Source organism: Pristiophorus japonicus, chromosome 8 (genome assembly GCF_044704955.1).
Source record: "Pristiophorus japonicus isolate sPriJap1 chromosome 8, sPriJap1.hap1, whole genome shotgun sequence".
Taxonomy (NCBI): Eukaryota; Metazoa; Chordata; class Chondrichthyes; family Pristiophoridae; genus Pristiophorus; species Pristiophorus japonicus.
This window is the reverse complement of record NC_091984.1, coordinates 210,114,535-210,139,137: the sequence shown is the minus strand read 5'-3', so window position 1 is coordinate 210,139,137 and position 24,603 is coordinate 210,114,535. Positions and strand designations below refer to the sequence as shown.

Below are 24,603 nucleotides of genomic sequence, written 5' to 3'. Positions count from 1 at the left end.
CTGACAAGACAGACGAGAGGATAGATAGAGACACTGACAGGAGACACACTGGGGGGCATCCCAGCACGCTGTTGGAGGGCTCCCGGTGCTGCAGTCGGTAAGTAGAAAATGTTTTATTTATTGATTTTTAAAAATTATTTCTTATTAATTTTTTTGATTGATTTATTGGTTGATTTATTGATGTATTTATCATTTATTATTGATGATGGCTCTTTATTTGTAAAACTGAAGTGTTTAATGTTTGTGAACTTCCCTTTAAACTCCCCCCCCCCCCCCCCCCCCCATTCCCTACGCCTGATTTGTAACCTACGTTGATTTTCTAAGTGTAGACAAGGTTTTTCTGATCGTACAAAAATCTACACTTACTCCATTCTAAGTTAGTTTGAGTAAGTTTTCACTGCCGAAACTTTGAAACAGGCGTAAGTGGCCGGGACACGCCCCCCTTTTGAAAAAAAATCTGTTCCAAACTGAAACTGTTCTAACTGACTAGAACTGGAGCAAACTAAATGCCGAGAATTGCAATTTCTAAGATACTCCATTCTAAACCAGTTGCTCCAAAAAACAGGAGCAACTCAAGCCGAAACTTGGCCCCATAGAAGGGTGAGGCAATGGAGGAATTTGAAAGCAAGGATGAGAATTTTAAAATTGAATTAATTTGTTAACTTTGTAATGCAATCAATCACTAATATGACAGGACAGCAGCAGTATTTGATCAATTAGTCACTCCTGGTAACGAAAGAACGATACCTACACTGCAGTTCTGTGGAGAACTGAAAGCAGTACTCCAAGTGCCAGATTTTCGGCAGGTTTACGACCGAGTTTTCGCCGCGATTTGCCCTTTCGGAGCGAAAACCTGGTCACAAAGCCCTGGTGGGATCCTCAGGTACAGGTTGAGCGTCCGAAATACGGAGTTCCAAAATTCAGAATGTCTGAAATCCGGACGTCGCGCTTATCTATGGAGGGGTTGTCCGGAATCCGGAAATGTTCTGAAATACGGACATTTTTTTTTTAAACCAATTACCGCTGCGAGTTGGGCCTAGGGAGGAGGAAACACCAAACATTTCTTTCTTCCAAAAAACACAAAAAAAATTCACAAAACATTTCACAAAGCCCTTACCTACTAAATCGCTGAAAAAGAATTAATAAAAACTTTAACTACCTTTTTTGCAGGTTTTCAATGCAGGTTTCCCCCGGCTGCCAACACTGCCGAATCCAGACAGCAGCACCACTGCCACCGCCCCTGGACCCTCCGCCACACCAGACCTTCCCCCATCTCCCTTACCTTGGCCCAGGCGTTTCCAGATTCGGGATGTCGGAAAGACGATCCATTCGAGACATGGGAAAGACGTTCCGAAATCCGGAACGGCCTTGATCCTGAGGTTTCCGAATTTCAGACACTCTACCTGTACCTGTTTGCGGCAGTGCTTTCAAGTACCACTAGGGAGAGGTGCGCCGACATGCAATGACTCGGATTGTGTTTGCGTCAGAGTTTTCCCACTCTCCCGACCCGTACGTCGTGCCCAGAATAGCGACAGGTCAAACCTGTTGGTGCAGCCCTGCCAGCAGCGGTAAGTATGAAAACCTGCAAAAAAAGGCAAGTTAAAGTTTTTATTTTTAATTCTTTTTTGCAGCGATTCGATAGTTAAGGATCTTGCAAATGTTTTTGGAATATTTCCTTCCCCCCCCCGCCCCCAAGGCCTCTCTCGCAGCACTCCCAGCCCCGGATAAAAGTTGTCGAAACTCGCGTTTTGCGCCACGAATGCTTGTGCAAGCCTCCCTTACCGATACACCTCTGGCGCAGACGTAAAGGTTTGGGTTAAAAATGGTAGCGCAGCGAAAATGGTAAGTTTCACGTATCGCTACCATTTTTGCCGAAAAACCCCGAAAACTGAAAATCCGGCCCAAACTACTCGGCAGTGGTCAGCAAAATGCACTCATCCCCAGATTAGAGTCAGGTGTTGTCAGTTGGTGCTGCTCACCAAAACCCTGAAATCTAACTAAACATTGCAGTCTACAACTGCACAAATTTGGACAAAGACTTATTTGTTAATACACCAAAGATATTATAATATTCCCACAAATAAAGTTCTTAAGTGTGGCACTTTTTTGACAGCCATTGCAGTAATTACAACAGAACGATGGAAAATTAGTTTGAAAGACAAAGTGGTTACTGTTTCAATTTTTTTTTAAACTATTTAAAAAATATATATAAACTCGTAAGTAGAACAGGGCAGAGTGTGTCCATGTTGAAATGAGTAGGAATTAGAAGACAAGATAAGTGAAGAAGTAATGATTAGGGAACATCAGGCTCGGGTTTGAAATGCTTATCGGAATATTGAAAGACCTGTTCAGCTTTTAATGTTTCACTCTAATTCCCAAATAACAATTCAGAAAATGTAGAGAACCACACCAAATTTCTTAATGATTCCCAAAATAAAATATTATGCGGAAATATAACTGCAGTCATTTGATCATTTTATAATTTTTTTTTTTTAAAAACAAGCATACGGTCAAAATCTCTTATTTTTCTCCAGTCATAAAAGCCATGCCAAATAAAATTAATACACTGAAATATCTATTACTGCCCTTGATAGCAACATTTTTTCCCCACTGAACTGAGCTAATTAACAGTAGTGGGGTACAAAAAACTGAAGAAGTACAATATATAGTAAGAGATCTTAATACATAACTGAAGCTGGAATTAAAAAACTGTTTGCAACTTATTTAATTTAAAAAAAGCACTAAACAATACCTTCTGCCAGAGCCAACTTTTTTCCAATAAGATAGCTTTTATCTATTCCTTTGTCATACTGTTCTTCAGATTTCTTTTCACTACAGAAGGTCCTCACAGTACGAATGTTAGAGATGGTCTCTTCTGCCGTTGTGCCGACAGCTGCCAGTTCATCCTGGAATTTTTTTCGTAATCTCTTCACAAACTCTCCTGGATTATCAACATAAACCAACCTATGTTATCATCCTCTCGAATAATGAGTTTTTACTGAGCAGCTGATGTATCATTTTCAATCAATTGTTAAAACTCATCTTTTGAAAAATGGGCCCAAATTTGGCTCACCTGTTTTTTCGGCACACTCACATGAGATGCACCGATTTCCTAGGATAAAAACGGCACCAAAAAGTTATCCCCGGATTCTGGATGCTCTGTGGCCTCTCCCATGGCTTGGCACGGCAATTCAATTAGGGGACAGAGCTAGGGCCCTGCGCTTAAAAGAGTGCAGACAGCTCAACGCACACGCACTGGAGGTTTCGCGCATGCGTAGTAGCTCCTCTGCAGCGTGGGACCCGATGTTCCTCCCCTATCCCAGGCCAAGTGGCCTCACGACGTGTGCCGGGCTGCTGCACGTCAGATTGTACCGCACCTATCCCCGAGCCGAGTGGCCTCCCACACCGGCCGGCCCGCTGACTTCCCGGGGCAAGGTAGGACTTAAGTTTTATTTTTTATCGGTGATTGTGCTTTGTTTAGTGAGGAGAGTTTTGATTGGATGGGGGGGGGGGGGTTGATGGGGGTGATAACTGTGTAGCCAGTAATTTTAATGAACTTACTCAAGACTTTCCTTAACCCTGTTGATGAAAATACTTTCCTACATAAGAACATAAGAATTACGAGCAGGAGGTACTTCTATTTTTTATTCGGATATTTTGAAAAAATTGTGTAAATATGTTTTGTCTCTACTTTTATTTTTGTAGTTTAAGCTTCCATGACTGCTTCTGTTGTATAGTAAATTAACTTTACAAAGTTTGTCATATGATGTCCTGTATAGCTGTTTGATCCTATTCACATTCTTTAGTCAAGTCATTAAATACCTACCTGCGCTGATTTCTTAACTCACCGCAAGGGTTTTCTGTGCGGCCACATATGCTGGTCTAAGTTAGTTTGGAGCAACTATTAGCTGTGCAAAGTGGCTTAAATGGCCAAAACGGGCATAAGTGGCTGGTAACGCCCCCTTTTGAACAAAACAAAGCCATAAAACTCCTAACCAGCTCACTTACACTGGTGCAAATTGAATGTGCAAAATCGGGATTTTTAAGATATTCCAGAAAAATCAAGTTGCTCCAAAAAAAACGGAGCAACTCCTGGCCAAATTTGGGCCCAATGTAACTTGCATAGTTAATTTTTTTTTTTGAATCCACCATCAGTAATTACTGAGCAACAAAAATCATAGAAACATTATGTGCTTCTAGTCAACTTAATTATCAAATGCTGGGCTGGAAACTGAATCCCCCAAAAATAAATAGCAGAAACAAGTCCACATGAGCAATGTTGAAAACATTCCCATAGAATATCTTTGAACCGTTTTATAATACCCCATTATACAGTTTTCTGACTGGAAGGAAGAGTGTCAAGACAATCTCTGGGCAAAAAAAAAAACATCTGTCTCAATTTGGTATAGTTTGTAAGAGTACAGTCTGGCAGCTGAGACAACTTTTAGGCCACTGAATTCTTGCTCAGCTTCGACACAAGAAGTCTGTTAGACTGATCACAGATAACTGATGTTTTGGGAGTCCTCTTTAGAGATGGCTGAACTGTGTGTTGGCATCACAATGGGATTCTAAGCAAAACAAGTCACAGAAAATCTCGCAACACTACTATTTCCATCTCTTTGGAAGAGTGAATACCACGATCAATTTTCATTTAAATTTTTTTTTTAGAGTTATGATCAACAGCCTTTTATTCTTATCAATTTTGTTCATTTTTGAATACTTTTATTTAAAAAGTGACAGCTGAATTATCAGCAGATTCTCAGACTGGCAAAAGGTGTTCCATAGGGATCGGTGCTGTGGCCACTGTTCACAATATACATTCACAATTTGGACTCCGGTATTGAAAGTACAATTTCCAAATTTGCAGATGACACCAAATTGGGAGGTGTGGTTAATACAAAGGAAGATTGTGACAAAATACAAGAAGAAATTGAGAAACTTGCAGAATGGCATTTAATTAGCAAAGTGTGAGGTGGTGCATTTTGGTAGAAAGAATAAGGAAGCCACATACTGCTTGGATGATAAGAGTCTAAATGAGGTAAGAGGAGCAATGGGACCTGGGGGTACAAGTACACAAATCACTAATAGTAGTTATGCAGGATAATAATTAAACCCTAATGGAATCCTGAAATAATTAAACAATTTCGACAACTGCAATAAAAATAAATGTTCTCATTTTCTCAAAAGTCCTTTCAATACAGTAAACAATAAAAATTTAAATTTTGAAAAATAATTAAATATTTTAATTCAGGCTAAAATTTGCATAAACTAATTTTAATGAGTTTAATGGCCAAGAATGAGGCCATAAAAAAGCAACACAAGCACTGCGTATATTTCTAGAGGGATACAATTGAAAAGCATGGAAGTCATGTTAAATTTGAGTATAGCCTTGGTTTGACCACCACACTTGGAGTACTGTGTACACTTCTGGTCTCCATATTATAGAAAGGATATAGAGGCACGAGTGAGGGTGCAAAAGCAATTTATTAGAATGATGCCAGAACCAAGGAGTTATACGTATCAGGAAATATTCAACAGGCTGGGGCCCTTTTCTCTAACAAAGAGAAGATGGAGGGTTGAACCGATAGAGGTCTTTTAAGATTATGAAAGGATTTGATAGGGAAGATGCTTCTATTTTCGATGGCAACCAGAACTATGGGGCATAAATATAAGGGCCTGGAATTTGGGGTCCTGATGAGCATATGCTATCGCAAGTCTTCTGAAATGCCTGGCAAGTTCTGGATTTCCACACGTGCGAAAATCCAGAACTGGTGAGCTGTCAAGGTGGGCCATTTGCCCATGAAACTCTCACTCCTGGTAAAAGAAGATTATAGGGCCTGCATTCACCAGCGTATGGATTAATCAAAATCTTAAATAAAAAATAAAAAATGACACACACTTAAAATTAGTTTATGCAAACTTTGGCCTGAATTAAAATGATTACAATTATTTTTCAAAAATTTTATTTTTATTGTATTTACTGTATTGAAGTGTCTTTTGAGAAAATGAGAACGTTTATTTTATTGCGGTTGTCGAAGTTGTTTAATTATTTCGGGATTCCATTAGGGTTTATGGGGACTCCGTTCCTAAATGGAATCCTCCTTTCTCATTGCAGGACCTGACCCATGTAATCCCAGGACTTCCAAACCACCTGCGTCCCTGGGATCTGTAGGCCTTTATGAAGGCTTACGCCTGGAGGCCCAGGACCCAAACTCTCCATACTCTGGAGATACCGCAAATTCAAGGCCATTATAGTCACTCATAAATCCAATAGGGAATTCAGGATAAGCTTCTTTACCCAGAGAGTGGTTAGATTATGGAACTTACTACCACAAAATACTACAGCTGACTATTAGTTGCTTCTGCATGTGAATGTGACGCAATAACGGCACTTTTCTACTTCCAATAACCAACTTGCGTCGAGGCTGAAATACAACTCACCATATAAAACCCCTCCAATTGCTACAACCGGGACAGAGGCAAGGAGCACTCCAGTCAATGCTGGGCTTACAACAAACATAAGAATTATAGAACCAATTATCTGAAATGTGTATCGCAGCAACATGGACAGGTTTACCTGCAATAAAAACATAAGGCAAAAACATGACCGAACCATTTGAAATGAGTATCTGTACTGCCATTGTCTTGTAATTTTTATACACCATCATTTAATTCTTATTTCATCAGTTACACTTCTAACGCACTACAGATGATAAAACACCCACTGCTGTACAGAAGCCTCATCACTACTTTGCTTTGTACCATCACTATAAATAGTAAAGGTAAGAAGCAAAGTTGCAACTGCTGTGTATTTGCCTTCCAGTAATCTACTAAAGAATACATTCCAATAAGCACACATCAACTAAATGGAGCATCCAGAGCATTGTCACTGACATTCATCCTCACTATATTTATAGCAACACTTATTTTTTTAAATTATATATAAACTTTAACAAGTGGACAAGAGAGAGATATCATTTGAATCCCTTAATAGGACACCTTAATACCTCGAGTGGATTTTATATATATATTCTATTATGTTCTTATTTATGCATTTACCTCTGGTTCTGTTAAAGGAAAACACCAAATAATATGTATTCTATTTATACTGAAGGTGCAACCTCTTGTGATGTTGTTTGTTCTTATACTTACTGTTAAAGTATTCTGAATGATTTGAGTATCAGATGACAGGCGATTCGTTAATTCGCCAGTTCTGTTGCAAGAGGAAATTTAATTAAAAAAACATTAAAAATTGATCAAAATGACAAGCATCATCCATACAAACAGAATATGTTATAAATTTTAGTGCATATTAATCAAGTTGACAGTAGCGATAAGATCCCAAATACAAGCACCTGGGAGAAAATGGCTAAATAAATGAAATTGCAGCATCACTTGCCTTTCATTCCAGAAAAGGGCCCATTTCCTTGGTACAAATTTTCCTTATGCTTTATCATAGATGAATCTAAAACTTTATGCTACAATTTCAAATGTATCTGCTCTTGGCTCCAGAACTAAAGTGGCACATACTGGAAAGATGTTACTTGAAATGTATTTGATGTAAAATAATTGGGGGAAAAATATTAGATCACTGCAATATATAATCTCTCTTCACCTTTAGGTTTCCCCCCCATGCCATATGCAGTTCTTTGATCAAGTCAGGCAACCTGCACCTGGGCTTATGGCACTCCCAGCCATATGTTAGATGGTACACAAGTGTAGCACAGATTTCCTTACCCATGTAGCTTCTGTCTATCACTCCACCTCTCAAGAACTCAATGCCTTCACTAGATGAATCCCCAGGCAGCCTGGCTGAAATCAGCACCTGGGATATTTAAATCTACTATTAAATGAGCTTTTTAACTATTAAAACACATTCCTTTGATAGAACATTAGGAAGAAGAATTTATCAGATTTCTAGGGATTAATAGGATAGAGTGAACCTTAGATTATAAATATGCTTAATTGAAATTATTCTTTGAATTAAATTTCTTGCATGTTATTTTAGAGATTTTAAATTCAAATGGTAACTTGGTCCTCAAAACGTGAAGAAAAATATTATGAAAAAAACACAATGTCAATTTACAAAGGATATCAAGGCAACACTCACTGAAAATTGGTAAACATATTTTGGAACAGTTCACTCTAAAAGGATCTTTGCACTCAATTTTATTTTATGCATCTTAAAATATACTTTAAAAACACTGAGACAGCTAATATATTCTGATAATTGTACACATTTACACATTGCTGTATCTCTGCTATTTTCAGTAAATATAAAAAAAGGACCAAACTTAGTTACACAGTCTGAGCAGATCAAATTGTAGTTGAAGTTAGTATTCATAATTTTGGGGGCAAGTTAAAATTCAATTTAAATTAGAGACGGCCTATCTTGTTTTTGACACTTTTCCCTACAGAAGACTGAAGTTGAAATTTTGAAAGCCATTGTGGAATAACCTCCCAATTGATTTAATTAATTGTTTCAAGATAATACCATTGAAAATATCTTACCTAACCACTGGCTAACATTATACTTATTCATAAGTGAAAAAACTAAATTAACGATTATAAGGACAAACATCAAAGTAAATTCCTAGCAAGCTCAATAGGTTGATGACATGAATAGATTGGGCTGCTATTTGTATGGTTTGCATGCAAGGTAGAAGTATAAAAGAATGGAAACAGGGTATTGGAGGGGAACACAGAGATACAGAGACTCCTTTTTGCTGTAGCTAAGTAATGTCATTACCAATTGAGTTACTCAAAAAAATTACTGCTTTCAACATGGAATAGGAGCTGCTTGTTGGGATGAAAAATTACAGATTTGACAAAAAACAAAGATGGGCTTTTACTTTACATACTATAGGATTGCAATCAAGGCTTTAATGATATGCTTGAGGTTTGTTTTGGATTTTCCTGTTAATCTCAGCCACAGTCATTTAAATGGCACTGTCTTTAAAGACTATACATTCTAAATATTTAGTATAAGTTTAGAACAGTTGACGTTCACCTAGATTTAAACAAAAACTATGGGCTAGAAATTGGGCAAATAGCGTTAGCACCGTTTTTTTTGCCGCTAATCACGTTTAACTTTTTTTTAAGCGCCGAAGTAGTGTCAAAAAATAAGCGCACAAAAATTGGCCAAATGCTTTTTGACAATCACTATAGTAGTAAAATTGTGCCGTTTTCAAAAACTTGTGCGCTGAAACACAATTTTTCAGCGGTAAAAAAAACGCCTGTTCTACGCATGCACCAAAAAAAAATCCCCCCGGTTTTTTTCTTCCAATTCTTCTGGCCCCCTCCAGGTCACGTGCAGGTGTGCCCGCACATGCGCAGTACACCCAGGGCTGAATCAGCCATTTTTGAGAGGGGATTTAAAAATCAGCAAGAGTTCAGCAAAAATTGAAAATGCAGGGTGATTCAGCAAGGAAGAGGGCAGGAAATTCACTCAAGATGCAAATGAGGCCCACATCACTGCTGCAGAAAGGTACTTTCTACACGCAGACACTAACTGTTATGTCTTGAATAAAGGAGTCAGACTAGATACTGCAAGCTCAAGGTAAGGTGTGACCGTAGTCCTTTATTGCAGATCTCAAGAGTGCCTCTCCAGCCTGTGAGGCCTCTTTATATACTCCAGGGGATAAGCCCTCTGGTGGTTAGACATGGTATTTACAGGTTTACATACATAACACTCCCCCCACGCCCACACCCCCAAAGTCAATAGTATAACTATTTACAATGTGAGTCGATCTGGGATCTTCCTTTCCCTGGTTGATCACCTTGGTACAAATGCTGGTTTTGGTGAGTCGTTTGTTGGGCCCTCGCTGAGCTACTGCGCAGCTGGCCTTGCTGCGCTGCTGGGAATGGCGAGTCCTGCTAGGCTGCTGCGCGTGATGGGTTTTGTTTCGTGGTCAACCGCTGAGTCGGTTGCCACTTGTTTGTGTGTTGGAGGGTCAACAAAGGTGGAGTCTATTGTGGGTTGTTCTGGATAGTCAGTAAATCTGAGTTTGTTTTGGTCCAAGTGATTCCTGCAGGTGAGTCCATTTGAGAGTTTGACCACAAACATCCTACTCCCCTCTTTGGCGAAAACCGTGCCAGGAAGCCACTTGGGACCTTGTCCATAGTTCAACACAAATACAGGATCATTTATCTCAATTTCACGTGACACATTTGCGCGATCATATGTATTCTGTTGAAGCCGCCTGCTCTCTACCTGTTAGTGTAGATCAGGGTGGACCGACGAGAGCCCTTTTCATGAGCAGTTCAGCGGGAAGGACCCCAGTGAGCAAGTAGGGTTTTGTGCAGTAACTGAGCAGGACTCAGGATAAGCGAGTTTGCAGTGAGCCTTCAGTTACTCTTTTCAAGCTCTGCTGGATTGTTTGAACTGATCGTTCTGCCTATCCATTGGACACTGGTTTAAACGGGGCAGATGTGACATGTTTGATCCCACTGCAGGTCATGAACACCTTGAACTCGGCACTGGTAAAGCACGGCCCATTGTCACTTACAAGGACATCAGGCAGGCCGTGCGTGGCAAACATGGCCCATATGCTTTCAATGGTGGAGGCGGATGTGCTTGCCGACATTCTCTCACATTCAATCCATTTGGAGTACGCATCTACAATCACAAGGAACATTTTATCCAAAAATGGGCCTGCATAGTCGACATGGACCCTGGACCACGGTTTAGAGGGCCAAGACCATAAACTCAGTGGCACCTCCCTAGATGCATTGCTTAACTGCGAACACGTATTACATTTGTGCACGCAGGACTCTAAGTCTGCAATGATTCCGGGCCACCACATGTGGGATCTGGCTATCGCTTTCATTATTACAATGCCTGGGTGGGTACTGTGGAGATTACTCATCAAAGTGCCCCTGCCCTTTTTTGGCACCCGATTGCCCCATAGGAGGCAGTCTGCCTGTATAGACATTTCATCTTTGCGCCGCTGCTATGGCTTTATTTCTTCCTGCATCTCTAACGGGACACTAGACCAACTCCTGTGGAGCACACAGTTTTTTAAAAATTAAGGACAGTAAGGGGTCCTGGCTCGTCCAGGTTCTAATCTGTCGGGTGGTAACAGGTGATTGCTCACTCTCGAATGCTTCCATTACCATAACTAAATCTGCAGGCTGTGCCATCTCCACCCGTGGTGGACAATGGCAGCCTGCTGAGAGCATCGACATAGTTTTCTGTGCCTGGCCTGTGGCGGATGGCTTGGTTGTATACAGACAATGTGAGCGTCCATCTTTTGCTTTCAGAAAAGAGGGATATAAGCGGCTTATGATTGGTTTTCAATTCAAATTTAAGCCCAAACAGATATTGATGCATTTTCTTTACTCTGTAAACACACGCTAACGCTTCTTTTTCGATCATCCTGTAAGTCCTCTTGGCTTTAGACAGACTTCTGGATGTATAAGCAACCGGTTGCAATTTCCCAAATTCATTAGCTGTTGCCTGATCCCGTACGACGACACATCACATGCTAGTACCAAACGCTTACATGGATCATACAACACAAGCAATTTGTTTGAACATAACAGCTTCCTAGCTTTCTCAAAGGCATTTTCTTGGCTTTTACCCCATACCCATTCATCTCCTTTACACAGTCAAGAGTGCAGGGGTTCTAACAATGTGCTAAGACCCGGTAAGAAGTTAACAAAATAGTTCAGGAGTCCTAGAAACGACCGCAGCTCTGTCACGTTCTGTGGTCTCGGTGCGTTCTCAATTGCCTCCAGCTTCGACTCGGTGGGCCTGATGCTGACCGCCGCGATTCTTCTCCCAGGAACTCCACTTCAGGCGCCAGGAAAACGCACTTCGAGCGTTTTAGCCTGAGCCCCACATGATTAAGCCGACTATGAACCTCCTCCAGGTTTTGCAGGAGCTCGACGGTGTGCTGACCTGTAACCAAGATTTCATCCTGGAAGACCACCGTGCGCGGGACCGACTTCAGCAAGCTTTCCATGTTCCTCTGGAATATCGCCACGGCCGATAGAATCCCAAATGGGCATCTGTTGTAAAAGAAGAGACCTTTCTGCGTGTTCAATCAGGGAAGGCCTTTTGATGATTCCTCCAGCTCCTGAGTCATGTAGGCCGAGGCCAAATCCAGTTTCGTGAACGTTTTCCCTCCCCCTAGTGTCACAAATAGGTCGTCTGCCTTCGGTAGTGGGTACTGATCCTGCAATGAGAAACGATTGATAGTTACTTTGTAATCACCACAGATTCTTACGGTGCTGTCTCCCTTAAGGACTGGAAGAAAAAAAAAAAATCGGACTGGCCCACTCATTGAATTCGATCGGCGAAATGATGCCCACTCGTTGCAGCCTGTCCAGCTCAATCCCCACCCGCTCTCTCATCATGCAAGGTACCGCTCTCGCCTTGTGATGGATGGGTCACGCTCCCGGAATCAAATGGATCTGCACTTTTGCTCCTTGGAACTTCCCGATGACTGTTTTGAACAGTGAGGGGAACTTGTTTAGGACCTGGGCACGAGGTGTTGTCGACGGACGAAAGCGCTCGGACGTCGTCTCAGTTCCAGCGTATCTTTCCCAGCCAGCTTCTGCCGAACAGCATGGGGCCATCGCCCGGTACCACCCAGAGTGGTAACTCGTGCACCGCTCCTTCCTAGGAGACCTTTACGGTAGCACTGCCGATTACGGGAATCAGTTCCTTTGTATACGTTCTCAGTTTAGTACGAATGGGAGTCAGGACTGGCCTTGAGGCCTTGCTGGAGCACAACTTGTCGAAAGTGTTTTTGCTCATTATGGACAGGCTTGCGCCTGTGTCCAACTCCATGGACACCGGGAGTTCATTTAATTTAACTTTCAGCATTATTGGGGACACGTTGTGGTAAATTTCTGCATCCTATATACCTCTGCCTCCTCGGTCTGAGGCTCTGGTTCGTCATGATCCACTGTGGATCTGTCCTCCTCTGCAACATGGTGGTTTGCAGGATTAGCAGCACGCCTGCACATACGTTGGAGGTGTCCCATTGTTCCACAGCCCTTGCAAACGTATCCTTTGAAGTGGCATGAATGGAAACGATGATCACCCCCGCAGCGCCAATAAGGTGTTAATGGCCTTGCATTCATCACCCTTGATGGTGGACTCAGACATCTGCGTACGTGTCGCTGCAGGTGTGTATGATCTGCCCTGTACATTATGATTTGAAAACATCACCACTTTGTTGTAGCACTTGTGTGCTGAGAGATTTGCTTCGTATTGTCACTGGTGGCAATCAAAGCCTGGGCTATCGCCCAGTTTGCGAAGTATTACTTCATGCCCAATGCCAAGTACAAAGAAGTCCCTGAGCATGTGCTCCAAGTGTCCTTCAAATTCGCAATGTCCTGCAAGGCGCCTTAGCTCAGCGACGTAGCTCGCCACTTCCTGGCCTTCAGATCTCTTGTATGTGTAGAACCGATACCTCGCCATCAGAACGCTTTCCTTCGGGTTTAGATGCTCCCGGACCAGCATGCACAACTCATCGTACGACTTGTCTGTAGGTTTCGCTGGAGCAAGCAGATTTTTCACGAGGCCATATGTTGATGCCCCGTAAACAGTGAGGAGGATCGCCCTTCGTTTGGCAGAATTCGCTTCTGCTTCCAGCTCGTTGGCCACGAAGTATTGGTCGAGTCGCTCCACGAAGGTTTCCCAATCATCATCTCCCTCCGAAAATTTCTCCAGGATGCCCACGGTTCTCTGCATTTCTGCGGTGGGGTTCATCATTTGTATCTCGTTGCCAGTTGTTATGTATTGAATAAAGAGTCAGATTAGATACTGCAAGCTCAAAGTAAGGTGTGACCGTAGTCCTTTATTACAGATCTTAGAGTGCCTCGCCAGCCTGTGAGGCCTTCTTCTTTACAGGTGCTCCCAAGGGATTGTGGAGTCTTGGGACTCCCGGGGATAAGCCCTCCGGTGGTTAGACATGATATTTACAGGTTTATAAACATAACACTAATGACTTCAGCTGCAGGCAGCAGTTCGTCGTCATCGAAGGATACCGTTACATTCCACGGTTATCCAGCATCCGAGGTTCCGAGTCCCCAAGTCCCAGTGGGTTGCAGCAAAGCACACCCAGGGCAGAAGCCCGAATGCCATCTGTGTGGAGGCTGAGTCGGCAAAGCCGCTCTGCCAAAAGGCAAGCAGACAAGCAAATGGATTTGGTGGGACTGTCTGGGGAGAGCATCCAGCTCAGCCGACAGCGCCTCGATCTCGGGAAACATTGCAGTACTATCTGTGGACATAAGGGCGGGCATGTCACAGCTAGTAGCTGAAACGCAGGAGAACACTGAGGCTGTCAATACCCAGTGGCAATTGATGGTCTCAACTCCTGGCATGCCAGTCCCCAGTGTCATGCCACCTAGACTGACAAAACCAGTGAGTGGTGAGGTTGAGCAATAGGCTCGCCACTCAGAAGCTGGGCCTTCCACAGCTCCAGCTTCTCCAGGGCTTCGAATCTTTGAATGGCGTCTTCTATGTTTGTCCCCAACAACAGCAGCACCCTGTCCAGGGTAGGGGTGTGGGCAAGGCCAAGGGCAACAATGGACAGGGGCGTTCAAATTAGCTGGGGGGGGTGGTGTAAAAGGTAGCTGCAGATGTTTGGTGCAGGGGTTGTTTTGTTTTGCTCTTTTGTTGTTTTGCTGTTATTTAAGTAAAGTTTACATTTCAAGTTTTAACATTCAAAAATGTTATTGAAGTTACTAAATTAACCTTTAAAGTTTCATTAATGTACAACAGAACAAATATTTAATAAATTTTAATTTATTTTTTCACCTAAACCAAACTTGTGCAATGTCTCATTTGCAGAACAGGGGGAAATAGTCAACATGTTGGGATAGAGTGGGCAGTCAATGATGAAACGTGCTGTTCAGCCTTCATACAAAGCTTTCAATTATCAGCTGCTGACACAAGGCTTTTGCAGTGGGGAAAGCTCCACGAGGCCTCCTCCCCGGTCATCATGGGGGGTGGTGGTGGCATGGGTTCCTTGTCGTCGTCCTCCTCCTTACTTCCCCTTCTCCTCCCCACCCCCCAATCTCTCCTGAGGTGGTCCTGCAATCCCCAGTAGCAAATCTGTCCCCTCATGATGGCTAAGTTATGCAGAATGCAGCACACCACAATGAATTCAGTGACCTGCTGAGAGTAGTATTGCAGGGAGCCTCCAAAGTGGTCCGGGCATCGGAAGCGCTGCTTCAGCACTCATTGTATTTTTGACGACATTGCGTGTGGCTACATGGCTGTTATTGTAGTGATGTTCAGCTTCTGTCTGAGGGTTGCAGAGGGGGCTCATGAGCCAGGTGGCAAGCCCATAACCTTTGTCCCCCAGCATCCAGCCCTGGCCTTCTGGCCAACGCTCAAACCGCTGTGAGACAGTGCTGTCACGCAAGATGAAAGCATCATTGATGCTCCCTGGAAATTGTGCATTTACTGCCATGATGCGCTGAGTATGGCCGCACACCATCTGTACGTTCAGCGAGTGGAGTCCCTTTCGGTTTCGGTAAACCACTGGATCCTCAAAAGGTGCTCGCAGGGCGATGTGCGTACAGTCAATGGCAGCCTGTACCTTCAGCAATTCATGCAAAGCCTAAAGCCCTCTTATTCTGTGCCTCCCTGGTCATTGGTAAGTTTATGAAGTTCTTCCTGCGTGCATAGTGCAGTAGTCACCTGGCGAATGCAGCGATGTTCGTAATTGCGAGATGGAGTATATGTCCACTGCTGATGCCTGAAAAGGTGCCGGTGGCATAGTAGGCAAGTACCGCAGTCACCTTCACCTCAACGGGCAGTACAGTCCTCCTCATGCTTGTAGCCTGGATGTCTGCCTTTATGAGCTGGCCTTCTAATGCACTGTGCTTCAGACAGCTGCAGGTATGAGCACTGCTCCCTGAAAGATTGTTGGGGGTAAGGCTTCTTCCCCATAAGTCTGCGAGCTCTTTGATTATGCTGATAATACTGTTGAATAAGCCTTCTTCCACGTCTCTGCTCCATAGAAAAAGCAGCCAGCAATAATGGCAGAGATAGCATAGGCCCCATTCTTTTTAATATCCTTAAATGTCCTTAAAAATGAAGTATAAACTCACAAAACGCTCAAAGTGCAAAACGCAGCCTTCCCTCCAAATGCTTTCATTCACTGAATTGTAGCTCTGTTTTTCAAGATGGCGCCATTAGTGCCGGTTTCATCGTGAATCCAACATGGTAAAACCTGCATTTTGCGATATCGGAGTATTTGACGCCGAGTGACGAGACAAAAACGGTTTCGAAAAAAGGCAGTCATTATTTTTTTATTTATTTATTTTTTTTTTTTAACGCCGACAGTAAACTGCTGGCCAATATTGCAAAACAACAGAAAAAAATGTGAGTGTCAAAAAACACAATTTTTCCCGTGAAAAAATGGCAGTAAAACGGGCGCCATCCTGGCCAATTTATAGCCCATTATGTTTTAAATGAAATAGTATAAAATGCTCATGTACCAACATGCCTCCTATATTACAAACTGACAGCTATAGCTTCACACTCATGTTCCCCGATAAAGAGTGCATTAGGCACGAATGTGAGCTGCTTCCCCAAAAGGGAGTGAAGATGGGAAACCCACAGCACTGGTTACAGAGCAGCACTGACTGAGGCTGTGGGCACCTGCTCTCAACAAACATTACTTCAGTCATAACTATTATTATTAGCTGGACTTGAAATAGGCAGAATGAAAAAAAAGACTTACATTTATATAGAGCTTTTCCAATGAGTTGTATATATGGTTTCTTTGCTATTGAGGCTGGCATTCATTATTGTTAAACTTCTGTAGCGAAGTCCCACTCCTGTGCTAGCTGCCTTTGATGTGCTTTTACTGACATTTTCTTCATTTTTTTAATATGTGCTATATCAGATACCGTATGGGGGGGAAGATTCAAGATAGCCAAGCTTGACAAGGCTTAACAAAGATAAATGGTCGCTACATTACACATATACTGTGCTTAGTTGGTCATCAATGACAAAACAAAGTACTATTAAAAGATATGTGTTAAAGTACAGACATCTGGATTAGATCTTCACTGGCTCAAAGTTGCTGTCAAACATAGCACTTGTCTTCACAAGTGACATAAAACATGCTACCTTATCAAAATTAATTGGTTGATAATTAAAAGGATCCAACCCATAAGAGGTCTGTATCTTTCCTCCAATATCCTTCTGGTTTACAACTAAAACAGATAGATGCTTTTCATTTTTATCTTGTAGACTTATAATTAAAATACCCAGTTAAAATATAAAATTCTTGAAAAATTTAAGTATTTCAAAAAGTGCCCAGGACCATCACCATAAAGATACAAGGTTATTCTACAAACCATGTGTGTTTATTTCCTTAAATCAGGCAATTCTGCTTGGAAACATTTCCTAAACCATTCACCCTCAAATTTATAAATTTATTGCGGGTTACCAAGTAAATGTTCCTATTGTACACAGAAAACCATCCCGATCTCTACCCATCATTGATTTCTATGAACTAAATCATTATAGCTGTAAATTGTTCACTACCACAACTGTTTTATTCCTCTGGCCTGGGGACTCGGTCTATGTTTATAGTTAGGCGTCTTTCGTGGTTGTAGCAATATATTTTGTTCGGACTAGTTAGGTCTCCTAAGTGCAAGGAATATTATATAGGTTGTTTCAGTTGCAATAGTAGAGACATTTATGACGTCAGTTAAGTAATATTTCCCCCCCGGCACAAAACAGCTTAAAAGATTAAGAGATGAGCTAGAGTATTGAGGATACACTCTGAACTTTCCCTACGGTGATGTAAATTGTTTTGCAACACTAATTACAGCATATTATATAAAATCATAATCCAGAGAGTGTTTTTAAAAAAGATATACGTTTTAAAGTAGGAGTCCATTTCCTGACCAGAACAGAAAGTTAACATGCTCTCTATCACCAGGATGTCTACTCAGCAAATCAACACTTTGATTGCTAAAGACTTTCAGCTCTTGAAGTATGCATACAGTACTACTATACTTCATTACACTTTCAAAACAAAATTTCTCAATTTCTTGTTAAAAAATTCAAGAAATGCGCAAAATGCAAAGAACTGAAGTTCAATATTGTTCTAGAAAAAATTAAAGCAATTACTATCATATAACTCTCGCTTTAGAGAAAAAAATAGTATAACACTTAAAAACACGCATCACTTTGGCGAAAACAAAACTTTTATCTCTTGATCGCAGAATGTACATTAGATCATTTCTGAAGCAATAGCAATGTAGATTAGTTCACTCAGAAGATTTCAAATGTTTTCTGAGTGCCTCATCCCAGTACTGGTGTGACTAACTTGATTTTAGTTTCACATCTGGTTCATTTTATTAGCAAAAGTAAAACAAATTATAAAGAAGGCTTTTAATTTAATAGTAATTTAATTTAGTAATTTAATAGCAACAATGAACTCTAAAACTTGCATACTTTGGGGGGGGGAGGGGGGGGGAGTGGCGGGGAGATTCTACCATGCCAGCTTTGTTTTACCACTTGGCTTTGCCTCATTCCAAAACAATCTAGCTTGGTCAATGTGAAGTATGCGTGCCTCGTCATTCACTATAGCTTAAATACATCAAGGTTGTAATTTGCATCTGGCATCAAGTCTTTGTTCCTCATCAATCATTTTAATTACAAACAGTGTCATAACCTACAAGCTCCTCCATGTAATCAGTTAATAAACTATGGCTGGGAGTGTGTCAGAAACTGTAACTACTAGGATGATCGCCCATGGTGTTGATGGTCATGGGGTAGTCTCAGGTTTGTTTAGGTGATGTTTAGCTGTTAACCTGGCCTGTCCCTTTAAGACCACAACCTAGGTATTTACACCACTATTCCACAGAGTACCTGGGTTGTAGTCTTAAAGATCACTAGGTGCTTGTAAATTTCTGGCATCGCATAAATCTTCAAACTTAACCTCACTAATAGAAATTAACTTGTAATTGACCTCAGCATGATTATGGCCGCTTCTTTTTTTTAAATAAAAGAAAAATAATTTTGACTGTCTGAAGTGCAAGATCAACAGTGTGATGGATGCTTAAAACTGTAACATAAAATGGGAGGGATATTGGCCCTGAAATTGCAGTGTCTACGACAGCGGGCGCTCAGATTATGCCGTCGTATTCCTCTAAAAGGCCTTGGAAATTCGGGATTTCTGCATGTGCCAGCGTAAAATCCATAACTAGCGACCTGTCAAAGTATGCCTTGACAGATGATCCGAACCGAGTGAAAAATTAGTATCATTGGCGCAGAGTTGGGTTATTTGCCTAATAACTGCCCACGCAACTCTTACAGCTGGTAAAAGCAGGCCTGCTTTCATCAGCTTAAGGGTATATACAAGGCTTAAATAAAACATTTAAAAATCCAAAATGATGCACACACACGTTAAATGAGTTTATGCAAATATTGGCGTGGATGAAGATGTTTAAAATTATTTATCAAAAATTTACATTTTTATTGAGGTTCAAGCAGTGAAAGGACTTATGAATAAAACTGCAATTCAGTACATTTATATTTATTAGAATTCTGTACATTGAATAATTATTTGGGAATTCCATTGCATATCATTAGGGGATTGCCTTCATAAATGATTGCAATGGAATCCTCCTTTAGCATTGGAGTACCCGGCCTACATGATCCCAGGGATGCTTCTGAACCGCTTGCGTCCCTGGGCCTTTATGCTGATGTCTGTCTGGAGACCAGAGACCAGAACTCTACGCAGCCTGGGCGCCCGGAGGTAAATTCACCGTTAAGCATAAAGGCAATTTTCTCATTATAAACTGCTGAAAATGTCATTCAGTGATTGGATCATTACTTACACAGCCGTATGGGTACATGATTACATGGATATTTTACATGATTAAATTCTTCCTATTTTACAAAAAAACACGGCTGGGTGTCATAACAGCACAACCAAACATTTTTCTTTTTAAAGACGTGGGTTTAATAGTGAAGCAACTAACATACTTATTGGTTGAAAATGTAATCTGCCAAAGCTTGTGTTCCTTCAGTGAGATATTAGCATGATACTGAATAACTAGGAGATTGAACCCATAATGGTTTAGGATGTTTGTTTCAATAATCACTAAAGTATTTCACCATCAAAATGATCACACATCCTTACCACAAATTACAATTGTGCACAGAACACATTAAAACAACAGGGATACTGAAACTACTTCTTGCCAATAGCTCAGGCACCACAGTAGAGATTCAAATTCTAGGTGTGACTGACACTCAACCTCTCCGAGGGAGGTTACCTGCTTGGTATGTGTGGTTCTTGCTGCAGAATAAACAGTAACTGGGGAGAAGTCTGGAGCTCGGTGCATCGCATCCTCCATTGCTGAAAAAGCTCAGTGACGGGAGAAAAAAAAGTGTATCCAAGCTTCATCATAGCTAACAGATGCATTTGGGATTCTTTCCATAATATTTGCATTTGTATTCAACACAGAGCCCTTAAAAAATATGTTTAGGAACCAATTTTCAAGTAAAGGAACAAGTTCAAGAATTCTAAGGAGGAAAAATAATTCCCATTCAAATCTGTCATCACCATTTAATGATTACAGCTTAAATTCTAATGAGCTAGTCTAAAATCTTTTTCATAAGCCTCGACATTTATAGCCTTTGTTTTACCACAATTACAAGGCTCGTCATTCTCCAAGTCCATGGCACCCACCTGTTCTCATCGAAGAATGCGATTTCTTGCTTTAGAATGCTCCCAAAAAGCCTTTTACGCAGTCTGGCCACCAGCCTGTGTCCCGCGAGAACAAAAAAGTAGGCACGGATAAATGAACAAACAGCACCACCGACATAAATGCCAAAGAGGATAAGAATCATTCTGTCAAGATCCTCTGAAAGAAAAAACAGCAATCTTTCAAAATGAATTTTTAAAACAGAAAATTAGATCGATTCATAGAACTACTTATTGAACAGTTTTAAGAGGACTTTTAATCATTCTTTTGATGATGTTTTCTCCAGGCATATTTTTAGTTCTCATTTACTGCATAGAAAGTGGAGGGGGGGAGGAAACATTTGGCTGGTCGAGCAAGGGTAACCAACAATGGGCAGTCATTTCAGCACCCAAAATGATAAAGCTTTAATGTATAAAGCTAAAACACATGTATCCACAATGGATATGTCTCAAAGTTAGTCAAGAAAGATCCTCTGCAGCACATTTTTAATTCACATTACATGGTCCCTCATCAGTTGTCCTAAGCAATAGGATTCCTTCCCCTGTTTAGACTGAATTTTTATCAGGTCTAAAAGCAGATATCGGCCCAGATTTTGCTGGAGTTAGTTAGACTTTATCCCTCACCCTTCAGCTTGAAAATCTTTGTGCTGCAAATTGCTAGAAGTGCGAGCTGATAACAGCAAGGTCAATGAGAACTTTGGCATCTCATTCCTTCAGGTAGCAAATTGTCTTTGGAGATTTTTTTTAAATGGGGCTTAAGTTTCCTTTGTCTCTACTTTGCTCTCTCTTAATCCAATCTTTCTTTCCCTCTCTATTTCTCTTTCTATACCCGATTTGAGTCTCCTTCCCCGGGACCAACAGTCCCTCTCTCCTTAATCAGTGAGATTTAAGGATCGAAAAAGAAACAGGAATGATGGGGAAGGAGAGTAATCACAAAAACTCTGCTTCGTGTTACAATGTATTTTTTGAAAAACCTTTCCAATTTCACGATTTAAGACATTATTAACACTACAATTAACGAATCATCTTTGCTGACATTGACTTTAAATAAAAAGATTCACATTTATGTGCAATTTAAAAGAAGGTATGCAAGAAATCTACAGTTTACAAATATAAAATAGTTTAAAACAAAAACAAATATAGAAATCTTCAAATATTTGTTAAAATGATTTTATTTTCCCTTCAGGAATTTTTCTCATTCCAATCAAAAATGTTTTTTTTTTAATTTGTTCTTGGCATGTGGGTGACCCTAGCAAGGTTCATTGCCCATTCTTTTTTGCCCGGAGGTGGGTGGTGTTGTGCCTTCTCCTTGAAGTCCTTGTGCCGATAGTATCCCTACATTGTTGTTAGATAGGGAATTCCAGGATATTGGCCTAGTAACAATGAAGGAATGGAATGTATGTCTGTGATTTTGGCGTGGGGAACTTGGAAGTGATGGTATCTCCATGATCTGGCTGCTCATGTCATTCTTAGTGGTACCGTTCATTGAGTTAGGAGGTGCTATTGAAATTGTTTTGGTGAGCTGTTGAGATGTATCCTATAGACAGTACATACTGCAGCCATAGTGCTCCAACAGTACCGAATCCAGTGGCTCAAGTGAAATGCTCTGCTTAGATGGTGTTGACTTTCTTGAGCGTTATTATGATTGCACCCATCAAGGTGAGTGCGGAGTATTCCAAAACATTGCTAACCTGAGCTTTCTAGATGGGATGGGGCAGAGCAGACAGAAATAGACTGTTTCCAATGACTGAGGGGTCTAAAACAAGGAGACATGGGTAGAAGATTAAACATAAACACTTCGGGAAGAAAAGTAGGAGAAACTTACTTTTGTTTTTACACAGAGGGTTTTGAGGCTGTGGAAGACATGACCACAGTTTGTGATTGAAGCAGAGGCCATGTCAATATTAATAGGTTAGATGGGTAGTTGAAGGAAAGGGAAATAAAGGAATATAACAACAGTGCTGGCACATGGGATTAGTGCTACTGAGGATAATAATAAACAGACAACTGACTTTTCTCTTAATATTGGGTCACCTTCTCTCGTGTAACCTTTTCAAGATAAGCTGGTTCATAACTTTTGCTGCTAGCTACTAAACTCACAGATCACTTTTATGTCTAGGAGCTGGACAGAACGAAGCTCTTCTCTGTTAACTGCCTCCTCCCCTCCCCCAGGTCTGTGTGATGGGGGTTCAGTCCAATGAGCTGTGAATCAAAGTTACTACCCTGTGGGGAGAACCTGTCCCTAGCGTCAGCCTGGCTGCACAAATGGAATAGAACACCACCCTGGGCCATCAAGTGTCACAAGAAGTCATCGACTCGTAATAGTATGAAATGTTTCAGATTACACCTAACAACCCTACCTCGGTATAATTAATTAACACTTCAAACCAGTCTTGTTGGGACTACTACCACTGGCCAAAGTGACATCAACTGCAAGCTCAAGCATTTGAGCAAGGTGGATGCCTCCAACTAAAACTATTAATGAAAGTGCGCAAAGCACAAAAAGCTGTTTTTTAGCCAGGTTTAAAGACGTCACTGTGAAATAGGTAATTTAATATTTCTATGATGTTAGAAACCTTACTTTGAGTTGCAGTCCGCAGGCTGAAGGAAGAAAAAAAACTGCAGAAAAAAAAACTGTATATGAACAAATCACAATGGACAGATGTGTATATCAATCAAGCAGAGATGTGGATATAAAGCAGGCAGAAAAAATATGAATTGGGGCAGGGCAAATGTGGATATGAACGAATCATGTACGAGTATAACACAGGCTTTGAAAATCAAAAGGGGTCAGGCTTGGTTCAGTGTGAGCAGCTTTGCCTCTGACATCATGCTACATAAATGCAAGTTATTTCTTTTTTTTTTAAATCAGAAGCGTTTCACCTCAGCTGTAATGCAGGAAATGTGCATAGACAGTTTTTCTACTCTATACTGGCAAATCTCCCTTGGCATTGCTCATGGCGAGTGGGAGAATTCTGTATTTAATACTAAGTAAAACATAATACACCATCAGAGCCACTGATTTGCAGTGATTAAATGTCACATTGGGCCCAAGTTTCCGCCCTCTGTAAAAATGGCGCACCTCCATAAGGCGCGCCGACATTCTGTAATAAAAAGGGCGCCGAAAACTTACCTTGTGATTCTCCGAGCTCCTCAGGACATCTTCGGCCTCGGCATTGCACAGCACAAGGGGTCGGGGACGGAGCCAGGTCCCGGCACTGAAAACGGTGCCGGGACCTCTGCACACGTATGCTAGAGCGTGCGCGCATGTGCAGTAGCTCCTCGCAGCCCGAATCTGTGTGATGCTGTGTGGGAGGGGCACCGAATAAGCCGCCCCAAGCCCTGGCCGAATGGGCTTCCCGGGTATTGAAGATCGGGACTCCGGCTTCGCTCCCGTTCAGCTCCCCCCAGCAGCCTCCCTCCAGTTCAGCCTCCCGCTCCCGACCCCGCACAGCCCTTCCCCTCCTCTCCTCGCTGGGAGCGAGAGACGGGGGGGGTCAGAGAGCGAGCGAGCGAGAGACGGGTGGTGGGGGGGGAGCGAGCGAGCGAGCGTCGGGTTGGGGGGGGGTGAGCGAGCGAGCGAGCGTCGGGTGGGGGGGGGGTGAGCGAGCGAGCGAGCGTCGGGTGGGGGGGGGGTGAGCGAGCGAGCGAGCGTCGGGTGGGGGGGGGGTGAGCGAGCGAGCGAGCGTCGGGTGGGGGGGGGGTGAGCGAGCGAGCGAGCGTCGGGTGGGGGGGGGTGAGCGAGCGAGCGAGCGTCGGGTGGGGGGGGTGAGCGAGCGTCGAGTGGGGGGGGGTGAGCGAGCGAGCGAGCGTCGGGTGGGGGGGGGTGAGCGAGCGAGCGAGCGTCGGGTGGGGGGGGGTGAGCGAGCGAGCGAGCGTCGGGTGGGGGGGGGGTGAGAGAGCG

The 24,603-nt window shown here is 42.2% G+C and overlaps 1 protein-coding gene across 3 annotated transcripts in view; it reads right to left on the bottom strand.

Moving 5' to 3' along the window:
* The window catches only part of LOC139268297 (uncharacterized), a 176,307-nt gene that overhangs the window by 132,534 nt on the left and 19,170 nt on the right, over positions 1–24,603 (bottom strand). For all 3 annotated transcript variants that reach the window (XM_070886358.1, XM_070886359.1, XM_070886360.1), the window contains 4 exons: positions 20,685–20,859; positions 7,153–7,213; positions 6,442–6,577; positions 2,753–2,941 (listed from right to left, as the gene is read on the bottom strand). In XM_070886358.1, the coding sequence (XP_070742459.1) occupies positions 2,753–2,941; positions 6,442–6,577; positions 7,153–7,213; positions 20,685–20,859 (561 nt within the window). The remainder of the gene's footprint in view (positions 1–2,752; positions 2,942–6,441; positions 6,578–7,152; positions 7,214–20,684; positions 20,860–24,603) is intronic.